Source organism: Synchiropus splendidus, chromosome 16, assembly GCF_027744825.2.
Source record: "Synchiropus splendidus isolate RoL2022-P1 chromosome 16, RoL_Sspl_1.0, whole genome shotgun sequence".
NCBI lineage: Eukaryota > Metazoa > Chordata > Actinopteri > Syngnathiformes > Callionymidae > Synchiropus > Synchiropus splendidus.
In genome coordinates, this window is record NC_071349.1 from 18,943,827 (window position 1) to 18,964,259 (window position 20,433).

At 45.3% G+C, this 20,433-nt stretch overlaps 1 protein-coding gene across 1 annotated transcript in view; it reads left to right on the forward strand.

Moving 5' to 3' along the window:
* The window catches only part of atrn (attractin), an 80,165-nt gene that overhangs the window by 31,838 nt on the left and 27,894 nt on the right, over positions 1 to 20,433 (forward strand). The window contains exons 25-26 of the mRNA XM_053844853.1: positions 3,952 to 4,013; positions 14,875 to 14,953. Coding sequence (XP_053700828.1) covers positions 3,952 to 4,013; positions 14,875 to 14,953 — 141 coding nt within the window. The remainder of the gene's footprint in view (positions 1 to 3,951; positions 4,014 to 14,874; positions 14,954 to 20,433) is intronic.

Below are 20,433 nucleotides of genomic sequence, written 5' to 3' on the forward strand. Positions count from 1 at the left end.
TGATCCCAAAATATTTTTCCATTGCTGGCAGCTCTGAGCTTCCATAAGTTGGAACCCAAAATACCCAAGTAAACACTGCCATATGCAGGAGAAACCGCTACGTGTGCGCTCCCCTGCTTGCTACAGTCCAGCAAGACATCACGACAGAAGTTTTAGCTTCTCAAACGCAACATTGGTGTAAACAACACTAGCAGCGCATCCCCTTATTAGCATCGCGTGCGCACTTCCAGATCGCCTCCTGTTGATGGCGACCTGTTCAGTTTATACTCATAGTTTCATGATAAGCAAGTCAACGCACGATCGAGGGTGACATGCTCCTTTGCTTTCCAGTCAGACTTGTTGCTTTCCAGTCACTCATGTTAATTTCCAGCTGCAAAAACACAGTTGATTATGTCACTGACTGGTCCATGAGTGAATCTGTCGGCATCAAATATCATCGTGGATTTTACGATCACTATTTTTTTTCTTCATTACCAACCATTGCAACCCTACTTCCCGTCAGCCGTTGCCAGAGCAGGTCAACATCCTCCATCTTATCATGTTTCATCAACCAAAATTCTGTCCTGAGGTCACTATCACAATATCAATGAAGTATTTCTTCCCAAACATCTTACGCTTCAAGATTTTCTAGTGAAAATATTGGTAGAAAAAATGCAAAGGCTTTATTGTTGTATTTGCATGTAGCTTCTCCAGAACCTGAGATTTGCCATTTTGTTTCCTTTTTTATCCTCTGTTATCACACAACTGATCCCTTTATCTCAATACAACAAAGATTGTTTCCTATGATATGAATTCATATAATTAAATGAGAAGAATTAGAATGTCGTCTCAATCTCAACAAGATCTCAACTCAACCGTCGCCTGTGAAGTTGCTTGTCTGCTGCTTAAAAATGTCTGTATCAAATATCATGTACTCATAGACTTATTCACATCAAAATAAAACCTGAGGTGTTGTTATTTTCCAGGTCAGTTAATGTGAAAGTTAAAACACGTCTTTTGAAATTAAGAGAGCTACAGTGTAATTCGGGTGAATTTCTTTCTCACTCGCAGGAAGTCTCACTCACCAGTCGCGAATGAAGGTCTTTGTTGCCGAAACTCTGGCGGCGTAGAACTGACTGAGGGATTAGCAGTGTTGCGCGTCGTCTGGCCGACACCGTTCTTTTTGATCTCTCCAAATGAAGTTCCTCACTGATGACAGAACACTAAACCTCCGTTTGAAGCTTTGTCCTTAAAAGTTTTTGTCACGGGAGAATCGTATGTTTAACCCGCTCCGAGAGAAAGTAGGTGGCTGCTGTCACGGAGCACCGCAGGTGTCAGCACATCAGCCGGCAGGGCGTCTTTCATGAGCCAAAGCTTTGCTCTTAAAAGAAATCCCTGTCAACACATGTTTGATGTTATATCTGAGGACACATTGTATTAAGATGTAGAAATCTGCTGCTCCTTCGCGTTAAATGGCTGCGGTTTAAATCCACCTTAAATGAAAAAGACACTTTATTTGAGCGTTTGTCTCACTGTGTTACTGCATTTCATGAATAGGAGGAAAAGTCCCGCCCTAGAAAGGCCTCTGAGAGAGGCTTCTGTGGACCTGAGCCGATGCCTCTGAGTAACTTATCGTACACGATATACTGCCAAACACAATCACATGATAAATTCCATAAACACGCGGCTCACCGGCTGCATTGGACCTGTACACGTGAACATGAGGAGAGCGTGATGGCGGCGTGACGGCCGACACCGGCGTGTGACAGTTGTGGAGAGTGTGGTGGACTTTGGTTCACCATGGTAGTTGGAAAGTGATTTTGAATCCAGGGAACCTTTGATCATGACACTGGTCGACTCTGAGTCTCTGGATCCCTGTTTCTTTGATGAGATGTTCTCTGAGGCACTCCTCTGCCGTGGTTCACGTCAACACATGCAGCTCTCCCGCTGCCAAGGTGACAACACTTGGATATTGGACCCCCCTTTTTTAATATCTGTTAACCCCAGTTTTTGTCGTCTGGTTCTGCTCTTCATTCTGGATATTCTGCTTCTTCCTGCTTCATCCATTGTGGCAAGAGCTTATTGTATCTTGGTGTGTTTCCCAAAAACAGCTCCTAAAGACATGGACATATTTCATCGTGAAGAATATATAATACTGATCTGCCCTCGTCGCCAAAATCCTGTCTTTATAAACACGACATAAAGAAGAGGGACTGAAATAAATCTATTGTTAATCTGGCATAGAAAACAGACAAAGCCTCTAGTTTGCTCCACCTCAGTCCCTCAGTGTGATGTCTCTGTTTGCCCCAGTGCTTTAGACCACATGGTCTTGAAGTGGTTTTCCCTTCCTCGTCCCTAACCCCCTATGTACTGTGGTGCTGTGTAAGTGAAGGTGGCTCTGAAACCTTGAGTCCTGCAGTGTTTTCTCTGCCATCGTGCCCTTTTCAGAGGGAATCCATCTGCGGTTCCTGGCTATGACAATACACCTGACATCGATGTCTGAAGTTCATAAACCAGCACGAAGAGTTGCTGCTGCACTTTCCAATAGTCTGCCAGAAAAGGATCGCGCCGAGGATTGGATGCTCAGCGGTGATCAACTGCGACACATTAGCAACCCAGATGGCGCCGACAAGTCAATTAGACCCGGAGCCCTTCTGAAAACAACCGCACCCATGCTACTCCTCCAGCAGGGCTCTTGCCTGCCCCTGCTGTTGCTGCGCTGAGCGGACACAGATTTATATTCATCCTGACCCCTGTTTTTGCTCATGCATACATTGTAACTCTTCATCACGTATTAAGTATTCATAGACTCATCTGACAAGCGAACTGTTGGGTTTTGTTTTGTCCCCCCACACCGCCCGCCCCTCATTTTCCTTTCCACTGGAATTGTATGCTAATCCCACTTTGCTGAGGAATAATAAGCAGGAGCGGTGATGAGCTCTGGACCAAGGTGTCACCTCTGAGAGGACCGGCGGCTGTGTGAGTGGAATTCCGTCGGTGACTGAGGGAGCAGTGGCGCCGTGCTGCCAGGGTGGAGCAGTGTTGAGCTGTGAGCAGAGCTGCTGCTGCTGCTGCTGCTGCTGCCTTTTTTTCCTCACCTTCTCTCCCTGGTGAAAGGGAAAAGTTAAAGCAGCCACGCAAATCCTTCTCTTAGCAACCTTGATAATGGCTGACTTCGTATGGACAATTGCTCTTGTGATGATTACGCTGAGCGTCTCTGCCCACGCGTCGCAGTAATTGCGTGCCGCCCCGGGCTGCTGGCTGCTCTCTCCGTGCACAGGTCCTGACTGAGAATGAACATTTTAGACAACTACACAAATCTCCTGCGACTGATAACTGCACGCTTCTGTCTGGGATTACGACGAGTCATTCATCTCTCGCTTCTGAGGAGTCACTCTTTCCACTGACATCAGGCCTTTCCTGTTCCTGGATCTTTCATGCTGAATAGAAACTTGCTTCGCTTCTTACTGTAGTGAAGGGGCGGGGCCAGAGGGGTGCACACAACCCACCTCCGTTCTGCTGGTTTAGTTGTGACATCCTGAAGCGCGTGACTTGCATTGTCAACACTCCATTGTGGTCCTGAAGCCAAGACTTCCCTCGACCAGGGAACCTTGGCCAGCGAGAATAGAACCTGAGGCTGACCGTTTGCAATGGATTTTGGGGCTTGAGGCGCTTAGAGGTTTTGCTTTTCAGTACAGTTGGATCCTACTGGAAATTGAACTCAAGCCAGAGTGGAGAGGAAAGAAAAAATCCAAATGAAATATTGGAAGTCAGAACTAGATAATAACTAGAAACATAAAAATAAAAATAAATGCATCATCTGTTGGTCTTTTCAAATGACCATCTATAGTTTGGGAATATTTATATCTTTTTATGTATTTTTTATTCCTATTATTATGATTCTACAGCTGGTGGTTGATCTCGCCGACTCTCCTATTGAGGTGTATTTCCCTTCTTTTTTCTCTCCCACAGATCGCCTTCTCACAACACAGTAACTTCATGGACTTGGTGCAGTTTTTCGTCACGTTTTTCAGGTAAGCAGCAGTTGACTGACACTCTCTGCTGAAGTGGCTGCAGGCGCTCCTCCATGTGTATTAACGCGCATCCAACCGTAATGATGGATCACCAGCGTCGCAGCTCGCTCGCTCGCCGCTGACGCTTCTCTGCAGCCAATAGTGTTCCTTAACAACTGTCTGTCAGAGGAGTCTGAAGGGATACATTTCTTATGTTTACTATCATTTGTTCTAAATTTCATTGCAGACACAGTTTATTAAAAGAAATAATAATCGACAGCGCAATGTAATAGAATGTGTTCTTAAGAAAAAACACATTTTTTTGTGCAAAAATTGCAACAGAGGTTAAATGAATGTCTCGCACATTGCCTCTTTGTCCTTCTTTATCTGATAACTGACTGTGCCGTTCCGACCGTCGTCATGGCTACGATTCAGTGCAATGTTTGATCCGAACTCTGTGGACAGTGTTGGAAGTTTTCGGCTCTTTTAAAGAGAACAGAATTGCAGTTAGCAGTGAGTGTTCAACTAAACTATCTAGAGGCTTTTGTTTACATGATCAGCCTCTCATATTGAAACATTAAAAGTGTCAAGTATTTATACAACATTTTAAGAAAAAAAATGTGGAAAAGTAAAGTAAAAAACTTGACTACATTGTGTATTTGGCCAGGTATTTAAATTTGTATTCTGCTTCGGCTTCAAATTTTCAATTCTGTGCATCCCTGGATAAAGTCTTGGGATTTCTCTATTCTGGAGTATCTCTATTCAATTTCATGGAAATAACTGGTTTTATCTCAGCGTTATGGTCGTGTATGTGCATCTTGGACTCTCAAGGTTAATAATGACTTATAGATAATGCTTCAGTCTCAGTGTGAGACTCTGCATTTGCTGTACTTGTTTTCTTAGCCTTGCAGTGAGTTGAAGACATACCAAAGCCTGCTACAGGGCATGTGGACGGAGCAGGGAGAGGGGCTCACCCTGACAGTCCAACACTCAGTTACTGGGCGTGGGTTGAGTCTGTGCACCGCTGTTCATGTATCACATCTGCAGTGGTAAGCAAAGGTTGCACAGAGAGTCAGACCATTGCCAAATGGTTGCTGGATTTGTTGGTCTGAAGTGCATGAGCATTGATTTGGGATTGGATTGAAGGGCTGAGAGAGCTTTGGGCCCTCTCTTCATAATGATAAATAAAATACACACGTCCATTAGTCAACAGAATAATCGATAGAATACTCAAATGCTGCAACAGTTTCAATTTCTGCAGCTCAAAATCCTGTCAGACGTCTAGTGAACTGAGCAGTCGGATGCTGTTGTGGATCTTCTGATGTCAAAACCAGATCTGGATCTGCGGAATCTCTTTGTTTTGGAAAAGAAAAATTCCATTCTTGTGGTGAATATTTCCACGTTAAAAGTTGAGCTTTCCCGTCAGTCAGGACAGCACTGAGCACTGTGTCGGATCATTGGCAAATTATCTTGAGGCAGCTCGGGTCTCTTCCATTTGTGAATTCTGCTGACCGAGGTCCTTGCGCAACAGATCAGAGGCGCGTGTGAAAATTAATATTTGGGGCTGTTCTCCACGTCAATGCTGACGGCTGCTGCTGCTGCTGGATGACGGTGTGGAACAGAAACATCATGAGGACAAGCACTTTTTAAGGGTAGACGAGAGCCATCATTGATGTGTTCAGTTCCTGCGCGACTCTGTTTTCTCGTTCTTTATCTGACTTGAATCTGCTTCGGCCTGGTAATGATGCTGCAATATGTTTTCGTCCCGAATCGTCTGCCAGTCGACACACGCGTTCAGCTGCTCTTATTGATTCAAAAAGTGCGTGAAGCTGAAAATAGCACTCTTCAGTTGCCGAAAAAAAAAACATGCTTCTCTCTGCTTGTGATTTTTCCAGTGGTGTTTAGTGTCGTGAGCGCTGCAGGACTTTAAACCGCTGCTGTGTAACTCGCTCGCCTCTCACACACTGGCTCTTTGGGCTGCTTCCCCCACCCCTCCGTCCTGCCGCATGTCTTCACACTTGCGTCAGCGTTTGAGTGTTTGCATGTCAGCATTTGGATTATGTGACCTGAGCTTGCCGTGTACAGGAGGCGTCCGCGCTCGCCACAACTGACACTTTCTCATAAGATATATCTGAATCATATCAGGTCTTTGGCATTTTTTTTTGCTGTCCTCTCGGCCCCCTGTCTGAAAGGCAAACTTGCTGAGATTGATTTTGTTCACGGTGCACCGACCCAGCAGGTTCATTTTGTGTTACACCAGTGCATCTGGTGACACGTCGACATGACGCACGCCTTCACAAGTCACGAGGTGTTCGGCCTGAACATGTTGTTTGGCTCGGACCAGTACTATGAGCTACAGAAATGTGTATTATTTAGAAAAATAATGTTAATCATAGTAATAAATACATTAATACATTTTTAAAAATCACATTTTTTTCCCACATTTTAAATAAAAAAAATGTTTTATTTGGACGCATCTGTGATTTAACAGTAATAAAAAAAGCAAAAAAACAACAGTCTACTCGTCAAATGTAAAAAAATAAATACAAACAAAATATAAGAACAACCTCCACGTGGCGCACACAGTCGCAGGAACAGACGTCAAGTCGTGTCGGAATGTGTTAGCGATGTGGCTAACGCTAACTTCAATCCTCAGTGAAAGTTGCCAATAACTCCATCATGAATGTTGGTTTCCGACATGTACAGCAGCGACTACTAGTATGCATACATTTTAAAAGGAACATTTTCCAGTCTTCGCCGTCATCACTCCAGTCAGAACAAGGCAACCTCTGATTCTCAGAGAGGAGCGCGGTTGACAAGTAGCCTGTGAGTTCATGTTTAAGCAAGGAACAGGGTGACCACCAGAAATATTCCATGATATATATATTCATATTTTTAGTGGTTGTATCGATAAATCTTTGAATATATTGGAGTGAGTTTGCTGGAGGATTTGGGGGAATCGTTCACAAATATTTCAAGGAATTGAACACTGAAACACAGAAAATGGGAGCCTCTCAAAGCAAGTCTCACTCAGCTCAACCTTGAGCCTCAGAACCCATCTGTCTCACACATGCCAGCCAACCTGACTAGCCCAATACATGCCCCCTGATAACAGGTGGAGAAGGAATTTTCGGAGCAGCCAACTGTAGCAAAGGAGAGATGTATTCAGCGGCAGGCGGGTTCTTCAGCGTGGCTTTACCGATGCGTTCTCTGGCGCTGCACCGCGTGTGAAGAAAGTGTTTATTCGCTGAATCCATTCTTTAAAAACCTTATCTAGCTTGGGTTTGCGAAGCGCCTGGCCCAGAGCTCCGGCACTTCCGCTTCGCGAGTTTCCTTATTGATCAGATATTTGCATTTGTCGTGGAGGAGTAAAGCGAATGTGCGTCGTGTAGAGCGCCTACTTTTCCCTCCAGTCTGTAGCTCACTTTAGATACTGCTTGCTCGTGATTCAGCGCAGATGAGACCTGAAGTTTTAATGTCTTATCCCTGTTTGCTTTTGGGCCTCGGGGCAGCGCTTGCATTGTTTGTGGTGGAATAATCTGTATTCGTTGGAAAATAATAATGATGATATAATAACAATAATACATAAATACATACTTATAAAAGTTTGGTTTTGTTTGGACGCATCTGTGATTTAACAGTCATAAAAAAGAGCTAATAAAATAAAAAAAATTAACAGTCGAATCTAAAAAATAAATAAGAATAAAATATAATAGCTTCAGAACACCTTCCACTCAGCACACACTGAGATCGAGTTTCTCAAGTTTCCTTCTGAGTCTGTGTTTTTATTGATCAGATATTTGCATTTGTCGTGGAGGAGTAAAGCGAATGTGCGTCGTGTAGAGCACCTACTTTTCCCTCCAGTCTGTAGCTCACTTTAGATACTGCTTGCTCGTGATTCAGCGCAGATGAGACCTGAAGTTTTAATGTCTTATCCCTGTTTGCTTTTGGGTCTCGGGGCAGCGCTTGCATTGTTTGTGGTGCCGGGGACGAGAGGGATGCTAATTAACGTGAAAATGGTTTTGCTCTTCCTCGCCGCTGCTTTTGCTGCGTCTTAAGCTTTCTCTCTCGCGCGGTTTTGACTTCCTCGGCGCCATGTTCCCTGCGGGGACAGATGAAGGTGGTGCCTGGCTGTTATCTGCAGCGCCAGCACAGATACCCCCGTGAGCGTTCTCCAGCCACAGAAAACAGATGAATTACACATCCACATTAGAGGCAGGAGAGATGCATTCACACATTTCCATCCAGCTGTCAGGAGCATCTCACCTTGGGCTTATTATTCAATCTTGTCTTTTTAAATTACCAGACAGCTTCTCCTGTTGACTCTACGAAACCGCAGCAGTTAAAAAGAAAAAAAAAAAAACAAGGTTTATTTTGAGGTCGGGCTTCTTTGCAAACTGGAAAAGGACTTGAGAAATTTCCATCCACGTTTGTCTGTTTAACAATCATATTTATTTCTGTCCTTACTGAACTTCAATTTCATCGTTTGCTTCGAGAGCGCTGAAGTTGAAGTGACCTCATTGAACTATTTAAAGGAGCAAACAGACGTCAAACTTTTCAATTTATTTATTTTTTTGGTCCGCTTGCTGCGACACATTACTCATGGTAATGGAGTTTTAGAAGTTTTTAAAATCTTCAAACTTTTCATTTCTCTCTGCTAAACTTGATGATGAAAGGGTGTAAAAGCAAGTTGATGCTCACATTTCCCTCCATCTGACGCTATTGACATCTTTCTAGAGCCACAGTTATGATCTCAAGTTTTGAATTGGACTGATCATGGTATGGAAATAATGTTTCAAAATACATCATCGATTGAATAGCATTTTGTAGACAATTCTCTGCAACGTCTGTGTTCTAGAACTAAGCTGGAGAAGGTTCTGAAAATCAGCGCTGTAGTCCCCACTCTCCCCGGACGAACTGAAGTAAACCAACACTGTGGTTTTCTGTGGTTACAACCAATACAGTAGAAAAGGTCCATTAGTGAGCTGGACACCTGAGGAACTGGTTGTTTCCCCTCTTGCATCTGCCTTGAGTGAGGCTTGCTCTACTTGTTGAGTTTTCCTGGGGTCCTCTTTTAGCCGTAGCTGCAGATTTGTGGGAACCAGCTCCAGTCTGTGACCATAGTTTTGGTAAATATATGTTTAAAAAAAAACAAACTTGAATGGACTGTGTGTGTCCTCATTTGGGCCGACACCGATGCAGTCAGATATGGACTGAATTCATCCTAAAATAAGCCGTCTCCAGACTCACAGGGGAGAGCTTGAAACAATGACTTGTGCCTCTATATAAGCACAATCTGAGGTTGGTGACGCCGCTGGAGCGCAGCAGTAATTCACCGCCCTCCCATCGCCATTGACACCCATCACTCAAGCGTGTCGAGAAGAAGCCGACACTGACCCCAAGTGTGACACGCTCGGCTGCGCACACTGCGCACTGTCGCGTGCTGGTGTTTGTACACACACGTCCGGCCGCGTGATCCTCACCCATGTCAACGGCGATGCGTGACTGACAGCGCTGCTCTCTTTGCTTTTCTTCCGCCTTTTTTCTGCTCTATGGAAAGCAGTCGTTTGGTCGTACTTTGACTTCGAGCCTCTGAATACCTGCCGTCCTCCTGCACCGTGATGTGTTGACTGGCAGTGGACGGATGTGTTTTTCCTCTCCTCCCCCCTGAGAAGCAGTCAGAGAGAGGCATAACTAACCATCATCCGAACCTTCTCTGTCTGTCCTCAGGGGACTCAGCTTTTCCTCCTGTCTTTTTTATGACCCTCCCCTCCATGTCTCCTTTCTGTCCATTTGCCCCCGACTCGGTCTCCTCTCACTCCCCCTGTTGTTGGCCTCTTCATATTCGACGTCTTCATCCTTCCGCCCTGCCTGGCTGTCTTCCTCCTTGATGCCTCTTTCTCTTCTCTCATCATCTCCTCTCGCGACCTTTTGCTCCACTTCTTTATTTTCAGCCTTCTCCTTCTTCGTGCATTCTTTAACACCGCCTCTTTGTACCTGACCTCTTTGTCGGGTCATCGGTGAGGAGCCTGAGAAAGATCCAAGTCAAAGATGGATCAGATAGAAAGGCTGCTGAAGCGCGCCTCCCCAGAAGTCCACCAGGAGCTGAAAGCCTCAGTGTATCAGGTTAATAATAAATGAGACGGATCACTTGGTTTGACGAGGTTTGTCCGCAGCGCTCCGCCTTCCCTCTCTCACCTGTAATGAGCGGGGAGGAGAGAACCGAGAGCTGTGAACCAGGCTGCCGTTCCCCAGAGGAGGGAGAACTATTTCCAGCCTCACTCTCGGTCCACTTCGATTATTGTCTTCCATTGAAGCTCCTACGTGACGAAAGACACATTCGCCAAGTTCCTCAATGACTTTGTCTCTTCATCTGTTCATACAAACAATTGTTGATGTTTGAACTTGGCCTCAGACCGTTAACCCATTGTTTCCTATTAATTCACTTTCACCACTGTTCTCGCTCGTCCACCCTGATGTTTGAATTTTTTGTTTTCATGGGCATCAAATACAAATATGCGATTCATTGTGATGAATAATTATTGATGAATTCTTTTGATTTCATTATCTATATTTATTATCTGTCGGTTTTATTTTTGTTACCGAGTCCCACCTGTGGTTTAAACATGGCATTTTGTGTTTCCATCATGTTATTTGTTGACACGTTTTCATTCTAATGGACCATTGAAAATAATGACGCATCATCAAAGGAACAACTCTGCTGTCAAAGTTAATGATACGGAATGATTGTTCTTTCCTGTCATGTTCGAGTTCAGCAACAAATCTGAGGAAATAATCTAAAAATGTCAACTCTTTTGAGCAGCTCTATGTAGCTGAGAATATTGGTGTTTGTATTTAGTGAATGTGTGGTGACGTGAAGTAGTACAGAAGAGACTTCCCACAGTCAGATCCCCAGCTCCAAACCTTTTGGGCTTCTTTTTTTTCTTCAAAAAGATTCCAGAATGAGACAGCGTGTCTGACTTTTCAAAGTCTGCTAGGTTTGGAAATGGCCAAGTGCTGACATGAAACAAGAGAAAGGGAAAATGAAAGAAACTGTGACCTACATCTTCAAAACTCGTGGCTTTTGTGGGATTCTCATGGCTCAGGAATGAATCCGGTAATGTTGGCACCACTTATTTATTATGATGAAGTAAGTGTTTATGAACAGTTTAAATCCCACCCGTGCTTTCTGAAGTTATTTTGGCTCCGGTGGAAGTGCCTCAGGTGTTTCCAGAGGCAGAGGGGTTTTGCTGTGATAATGATGCCCTGAAGAAGAGCTAAAAATGAAGTGAAACTCCAAATTGACCTCAGTCTGTCCTCAGCTGCAGCCGCCACTGAGGGCAGTCGATCGGTGACGCAACAGCAGTCTCAAGCATCAAATCGTGTGGGTGGACATTAAAACAGACTACAGGTTTTAGAGCAATAAATAAGCTCCAAACGTGTGGGAGCATCCCTGTGTCCTTCCTGCTGCTCATGTTTAAACCTTCCATTTTCTGCCTGGTGCGGTTTGGTAGAAAGAGAGTGGCCCTCAGGGTTTGGCGGCAAAGCAAGTTGGATTTTCCACCGCGGAATAAATGCCAGCAGTATCCAGGCAGATGGATTAGTATTCAGTTGACTGAGGACAACAGAGCGGGTCTGTTGACGTTTGCCCTGTGGCTGTTGTCTTGCTGTCAGGTTAACCAAAGACATGCGAAAGCTCACCTTCGGCCCTGGCAGCCAGTGGTTATGATGAATTCTGCGCTTGCTTCTGCCTCTCTGGCCTAACCGCACGAATCCCACGCCTTGAATCCATGTCTCCTTCACCTTCAAATTTGGTCACCATTCCTCAGCGAACAGAACCAACATGTTAACACAAGGAGAAGGTAGCTTCCTCACAACGTTTCTGTTGACTAAGAAGTGCAAATTTTCTCCAAGCTGTCATCCACACTTTTGCTCCGCCGGGTTTGTAGCGGACCACTGTAACGCACACAGAAGGAAGGAAGTGTGGAGTACTTTTTAATAGCAGCACCTAAGTGAGCTGCCGCCACATCCATCTATATTGATGTCCAGGTCCATCTCGACCCGGCTGTCTCTGCTTATCTCGCAACCTTTCATCTCTTCCTCTTCTTGTGTCCTACCTTTTTTTTTTTAGAGGGTGCTGACTTTAGTCTGCTCTTATCTCCTACTCCTTTGCCATCGCTGTCAATTTCCATTCCTATCTTTGTCTTCACCTCTCCTTCTCCTCTTGTCCTCTCCACTGCCTCTAGCGTGCTCTCCCACCCTGCTGAGCACAGAGACCTTTGATGTGCTCGTCCACCGGCTCACTGTTGCTCGGCAGGCTGCACATCAGTGCAGGCGATGTTCGTCTTGATGGTCATTAGAGTAGAACTTGATCATCTAAAGGCCTGTTAGTCGAGTGGTGACTCTGTCGGCGAGTGTCACACCTCCCTTGTCTCTATAGCTCCTCCATCCACATCCAACTTTCACTCCACATTTCTCCATTTGTCGTGACTTGGTGAATACACCCTCAAGTTTCAGATCTATTTGGAGTCATCAGGCTGCAGTTGTGTTCAGTCAAAAGCCAGCAATTAACCGCGTCCTGGCAGAGAATCTTTCTGCGTCTCCAGAAGACGTCATGATGCTCGTCATCGCCAGCTATTTGTTGACACTGAATTTGTGAGAGAAAGTCTGAGCCGCAGGGAACGCTGACAGGGAATCAGTGAAAGGCATGACAGTTGGGAATGGAGTTCAGATCACTGGGGATGTCTGCTCTGATGTGTGTTGGCACACAGCCGCGGAAGGACAAACTCATTTCTCTCACACCTCCTCAGTCTTTTACCTTCATTTTATGGTGTTGTTTCCTCAGCTGCATCTTCACAGCTTGCGAGGTGCGACTCTGAAAACGAACACCTCACCACCATCCTCCCCTCAACACACCAAGGTGTTGCATTACACAGTGTAAAGAATCCCAGGCATTTTGGCTCAAACTTCAGAAAGGAAATGGTGGAAATGGGTTTAAGGTTAAGCAGGTAACTCTGAGATTATGCGCTGGTGGAGAATTGAACTTTCAAGCCCGACTAATGTTGGTGACAAGAGTGGGCTGGAACTTTTTATTTGCCTTAACAAGCCAAGGTTCATCTGGAGCCCGCCCTGCGGCTCCTGAATTGAAGTTATCGCTCTGGACGTTGTGTAAATGCAGGTCATAGTTATGATGATGATGATGTTGATTTAGAGTTTTAATGCACCAATAAGTCTCGAAGTGACTTTTTAACTTTTTAAGTCTCTGAGATCAGCCTACGTGTCTTTTGAGACACTGAAGTCCAGCAGAAACTTCAGGCCGATCAATAATGAATAGATCACACTGGGCTCAAGTTCAGTTCAGCGTAGAGTCCTGCGGACACTTTCAACCATGTTTGTCTCTAGGTTTGCTCCACGATTGACAATACACGTGAAACTCATGGCCGATCTCAGCAACTACAATCGCTCATTCCAACTACTGTGGTGAAGTGCAGTCCGTCTCATTCATCCATCACTGCGTGGCTTCCAGGCATAAACGCCGTGTGCCTGTAGAGTCCTACACTGTCGACCAGCACCGAACAACTGAAAAAGATACTGACAGAGCTTGTCGGAAACGGCAAGTGATTGGATTTTGGGCCTGATCTGGAAGGGTTCTTTACTCTAGATATTCACACTAGAGCTTATAACGCAAGTCAGAATCATTGGCTAAAAAAGATGACATGCTGGATCACATATCGCGTCATAGTTTGATCCATATCATGGTGATATTTGCTCAAATAAATACGTGCCTCTTGTGTATGTGATGCAACAGACATAATGTATCAATATCGATGGAAATTCATGTCAACGGAATAGAGAGGACTGGTCCAAATCTGATTCTCCGGAGGGTTTTGTATATAAGGGCAGGGTCTCTGCTACATGTCAGCGATGGTGGCGCACTGCTGCACCTTCAGAAATCAGTGGAGAACATGTAGCACATCATGGAGGTGGACACGAATGTAGTGGTTTTCGGTATGATTATTATTTTTTTAATTCCAGAAAGAAACCTCACAATCACTGAAATCGGTTTCTTGCGGAAGTCTAGTCTTGCTTTCCGGCCTGTCACATGACGAGACGGAGCGTGGGTGGGGGGCGCAGTTTCAGAAAATCCTGGCGGAAACCCTGAGGAGTAGATATGACATTGATTACTGTACGACCACAAATTTACCAACAAACTAGCACCAAAGTGTTGGCCCATGTTTTGCTCTTCAAGAAGCGCCTCAGTGGATTTGAAGTGTCTTTGATAGTCGTTGAGCTGCATCCAGAAGGAAACTGCCGTGAACTTCAAATCTGCCCATGATATCAGCAGGAGTCCCAAGTCTCTCCATATGGTTTCACAGTGGAGGAATCCGTTTTTAGGTCACACAGGATTTACGCCCAACCGGCTCCCCTTTGTATTCTGGCTCTGGAGATCCAAATGACAGTCTATCGATATAGAAATTGATGAATTGATTGAAAGGCAGGTCTCCAATTAATGAGCTAAATAGTAAACATTGATTTTGTTCTGTGCTAGTAGATGTTTTTCCCTGTCAGAACGTTTCCTACTTTGATGACGACTAAAACTGTTGTCAGTGAAACACTGCTCCTGAACAATCTCAGTGGAAGAAACTGAAAGAAAAACCCAAATCGCACCTCTGAATAAAACGTAATGTTGAGGCTGTTTGCCAACCGAACTCATGCAGACCAATGCTTCATTTTCCTTTCCCAGTGGGGATCAGAAACTATGGGTTGGGTTTGAATTTTCTTTAGGCGAAGTTAAGGTTTTGAATACTGTGTCCATTTCCTAGATCACCCTGTTATTTCCTTTTCTGTCCTCCGACTCATCTCTGCTATTGTTTATCTGCAGCTGTTTCCTGTCACTGCTCCTGGTCGCTGCTGTGGTTTGGAAGATAAAACAAAGCTGCTGGGCATCACGGCGGAGAGAGGTAAGCCTGTTATCCGCACGCAAAAAAAAAAAAACCAACACAGTCATTTGACCGGTGGATTTTTAAGAGCGCTAAATGATCCAACTCGATATCGGCAGCCGACACAACAAGCCACCCATTCGTTTCCTAGACTTCGGGCTGCGGAGGCAGCAGCCACACCAAAGAGGCCCAGGCTGTCCTCTCCTCAGAAACCTCCCTCAGCGTTTTTTGGGAGTGTCAAAGTGTTCCCTACTGAAAGATATAGTCCCTCCCAGTTACCTAGTATTCAAACACTGGTCTGAACTCGCGCAACGGAACTCGGCTTGGAATCTAATGATCAAAAATGAATCAAGGGTGAAATCAAACTTGTGCTTGTGTACAGATCCTCAGGCGGTCAGAGCTGCAGATACGGGCCGTAATAGCTAAAGGGCGTCTCGGTGGGTTTCCCTTCTGACTGTGGGGGGGATTAAAAATGAGGCTGACGTGGTAAACTGATCTGACAGCAGTCTCTCAGCCGGGCTCTGCAGAAGCTGGAGTCTGACATATCCAGACCAGAGTGAAGACAGTGTCTTATGGTTTGTGCTTATAGGATAGAATCACTGTCCAAGTTGGCTGAGATTTGTTTGTTTGGATTTCCACACTAAAGATATTTGTCACGCTAATCTCTTCGGACTGTCTGATGAATAAGCGCAATCTTTTGTTATGCGTCTTCTCCTTTCAGAGCAAATCGTACAAATGACTTGTCATTCAGCCCTCTACCTGGGTTTACCGCAAATATGTCGGTTACGTGGACCTCTTTGTTTTAGGACCACCTGATTCCTGTTGTCAGGACTTGGCTCTCCTTCCAAAGGAAAGACAAGTTCTCATGAGTTGGAATATCTTTGCACCGACAACATGAGCAGGGCGCACTCCTGATCTGACAGCATTCACAGTAGCTCAGTCTCTGCTCGCATGGCTCCACCATGCCACTGCGTCTGCCTTTTATTCCAGTCTTTACAGCCCAGTCTTTCACTGGGAACACAGCTTCCTTGCATGACTCCTCTCCTGGCCTACGGAGCTATTGTTTGCCTTTAGGCATCAGTTGAATCTTACTGAGGAAGTATTTGTGTAGTAACATTCTTGTTGTTGCTCTACTTGCCAGTATCCATGTGAGCTCAACTAATGTATTTGGATGAGAAGAATCACGCTGCATTTATTTCGTTTTGAGTTTAGTCCCAATATATGTCCTCATAACTGATGTGATGTTAGGACTATATAGCGCTCATGAACATTAGCCCCACCCACTATATATAGGAAGGAACCTCGATCTTGTTCATACACTGTAAGCCGCGGGTGCAGTGGTGCTGTCTGCACCATAGAAAGGCTTACAAAAGCATGAGGATCAGTGCTAAACTGGTTTGGAAAACAGGCTCCAGCATGGAGACTGACTCATGAAACAAACTGGGCAATGTTCTGAACTGGAATCATCAACTTTTATTGACATTAAAAATGCTCTGTTTTCACCTGCGTGTCCCAAGTTCAGACACCACATCCTGTCTCAGCTGTTGCTTCTCGTCTCCGTTCCTCCAGGTGATCGGCTCTGTGGGTTGAGCTGCGGACTCACAGGCAAAAACGGCGCGTCTTGAGTGCTTTTAGGTCAATAAAACGCCTGTGATGTCATCGGTTTGATGTTACGAGGCTCAATATTTCAGCAGCATGACGCTCTTTAGCCTGTAAAAACCTCCATATTAGCCACGCTGTTGTGTAAGCTGCAGGGTTCAGACCGCGAGGAAAACATTTTTTTCTCTTTTTGTAAAACCTTTTTCTATTCATAGATAGCGTTTAGTTACAGTATACTCATCCATCATAGTGCAGAGTAATTCTTCTCAAGAGGTTGAGGAGAACTTTTACAAATACGTTTCCTGTAACTGCAGGGATAAAGTGTTCCATTTTAAACAAATGTGAGGAAGTAAAAAAATATTCAAATAAGTGTTGTAGATAGTAACAAAGAGAAATCAGCAGTTTGGGGAGAAATAACTGGCAGTACAAAAGTGACCTTATGTTGCGCCAGACTGAGCGACTGACTTTTGCTTTGTGAACTGTAAACGTTCTTCATTTAATGTTCAACAACCTGTGAGGTTTAATTTCAGCTCGCTGCCTCTGTGACATGGCGACAGTTATCACACCTCCAGGCTTCACACCCACGTCATCCCGGGTTTGTCCTTGTTCCTGTGTGCTTGGATCAGCCGTACAGTGACACACATTAGCATGTCGTCTGGCTCCCTCTCGCCTCTTAAAGGTCACGGCGGTGCTGGGACTATATAAAACTATGTATCCAGCCTGTGCTTGTCGACTGTCACGACAGTGTTTAGATGCATCTTTACTGTCAGGAGGAGCTCTGGGAGTAAGCGCTGAAATCTGCACTGATAGCTTTTTATTTTTTTTTGTATCCAGTACACATTAAACACATTGAGGTACTAAGATGAAATGACCCATCTTTATTGAAAGAAACAAATAAATTCAAAAGCAAATGTTATCTTTGACTAAAATGGCTGTCATTAGCGTCATTTTAATCCCATGAACATTAAAATAGTGAATTAAAAATGCCGTATACAGGCGGAAACCATGCCTTTGTCCTGACGTTTTCAATCTCCTGGCCTGGATTGTGGCCGTGCTTCTAAGTGAGTCCTGCTATTTGGCCTCGGCCTGAATGTTCAAAGCTCCTCTTTGAGTCGTGACGGTTCCTTTGAAGAAGCTGCAGCTGCCAGATGGCAAAAGATGGACCGTGCCACAGCAGCAATATTGCACAGCCGAAATTATAGTGTTTCATTCACAAGAAGAACCCTGGGATTCAGTGCCTCGCAGCTGGAAGAAATGAGCCGATATTCATGATTATTTCTGGCCAAGGTAGAAATGATCAAGCCGCAGGATTTAAATCAAGCTAGAGCGAACATTAGCTCAGCATCACGGCGACCAAGTCAGTTTTTGATATTGAGAGATAATATGTGATTCATGTGTGGGTGGGTTCCTCTGAGGAAGCCTGGTCACTATGTTGGTAATATCTTAAAGGTCATCTCTGTTTATTTATTTTCAGGTCTGTGCTCAATTTTTATTGGCAGAATGTCGGGCGACTGCTACCTGAGGTCAAACAATGAGGCAGTCTAGATCAGAGGTGGGCAATTCCATTTCCTCAGGGGCCAGGTTATGTAGTGTGGACGGCTGAGGGGGGGGGGCGTCAAACCCAGAGAGAGGAGGGCAAGAGAACATTGAAAATAAAAGTCAAGTTATGAGTGATTATGAAAGGACAAGAAATATTAGAAATGTATGTTTCAGAAAGCTGCATCATAATGCACAGACAAAAAAGTCAGACAACAACAATGTTGGTTTTACAGTTCTACTCTGACTCCAGGAGGGCCACATTGTGTTGCCCAGGTCTGGCCTGGAAGCTCAGCTCAGATTCTTAAACTGCGACTCATCATATTGGGATTGAGAAACAGCCCCAGGTGGAGCGAGGGAAGGACGTAGTCATGGTCGCGGTTCCGTGTTGTTCCACCCCACTTGTAGTAGGATTTTCTCACTAAAGCAGTCACATCTTCTGAGTGTTTCATCTTTGTCGTGGAGACCTGCCATCAGAGCATCACCCCACTGGTCAGAGATGACAAGCAGGGCCGTCATATTTAAGGTCTTGATGGCTCTCCATTGTTTTCACGTGCACATGGGAGACGCCCTGTGATGCACCTCACCTTGATCCTTGATATTGAGCTAATGTCAATCTAGCCAAGGCCTTGTCCCACCATGTAGAGTAGCACTAGGTTTCTCAATGGAAACGCACCGTATGAGAGGTGGAGAAGTAGGGGGTCGGACTGTGCCTCCTGACCGAGGCTGCTGCCCCTTCATCCTGACTCAGGCAGGGGTGAAGACAGACATTGCGAAATATACATCAGCTCTTGTCGCATTTTGGAAATTGATGTTTGCGTAATGCCACTATGGTAAAATTGGAATGGATATTTTAGCACTTTATTTTGGTGAAGGTTCTTTTTTGCCCCAACATTCCTAAGGTGTCACACAGCGACGGTTGTCAGGTGGACGTGGGCTTGTCCCAGGGTGACTCTGAAGTCGGCCTGAAGCGTTGATGTTGGCTTTCCATTGAGTCAACTGTGGATGAGAAATATGTGGATGCTTAATAACTCACTTGGAGTTGTTTTGAAGACTTTTGTCCCCGAGTCATCACTGCTGGGTTTAAATGTCATGTTTCATGGACAAGTCTTTCTCTGTGATTATGATCTGGGCTAACGCTGACCACAGGCTTTCCAGATTAGCAAGCTGCATCCATCTGAAGCGCGTTCCTGAATATATTTCAAGGCCCAAGTGACGTATATGAGACACACATCGACCCGGAGCTATCGACAGAATCACAAAAGGTGCTAATGTCCCTGAACATTATCAGTGCGTCGCACATGATTTACAGCCGCGCCAGATTGTTTTCAGCATGACAAACACCGGCTGTGGTGAGAGTTCAGGGAGAGCGGGCAATGTAAACATCTCAAGATGCTCTCTCATATTTATGACCCTATTACAGCGGCCTCCTCGCCCCCTCACACCTCATCACCACTGCTTTGTCGAGGCTGTAAATATGATTGTCAGCCAAGGTGGTAAAACCACATGCTGTTTATTAATACAGGACAGTTAATGCTGCTGTCATCTTGGAACTTCCAGGTCCGCTGCCAAGTTTTCCCCACCTTTTTCATCGGACAGCAGAGTCTGTTGAGAGAGTGGAGTCTTCCTCTGTGTCGTCGAATGTTGGTGAAACCAACAGCTCAGGATTCTGGAGCATCCTGGGCGATGCGAGAAGTAGATGCAAGAAGTAGCGTTTGTCCAGGCAGTGACTCAACTGGCAGCACTTTTGTTGTTTAGCTGGTTTGGGAAGGCGAATAAATAGGTCCCTCCCAGTGTTCGCTTGGACTGATGCAACGCTGTTCCGAAGCCAGTGTCTTCTGTCAGATCCGCAGGGCGAGTTGGCACAGACAACAAAGTTAATAAAGTGCCACGTCCTTGCGCCCTTCACCGCTCCAAATTGCTGACCCTCATTTTTGAACAGGCGGCCGTGTCACCAGCCTCTCGCCCCATCCCACCCTGCCCTCTCTTGTCCGCCCACTTCCCTTGATGGAGGGAACTCTGACCTCTACAGCGGCTGACCTTGGTGGCAGCGATCACGACTGCCTCCACCGCTGTGCCTGTCACATGTTCACGTCCCGCTCCCCCACCTGCTCCCGACCCAAAATACATCCCTGTTTCTCAAGCTGAAAAGTGGATCTGTTTTCCACAGGACGTTCCGTGGCATGTGACAGCGAGCATTTCATACCTGAAAGCTTTTCCTCCAACTCCCCACGAACCCTCGCAGCCTAAATAGGATAGAAAAATCCGGGCTGAAGCTTGAGAGGCATTTTCCAAATTCAACTGGCACATTAAATCCCATGCATATAAAGCTGACTTTGCTACATTAATGCTGCCAGTGGATGTGA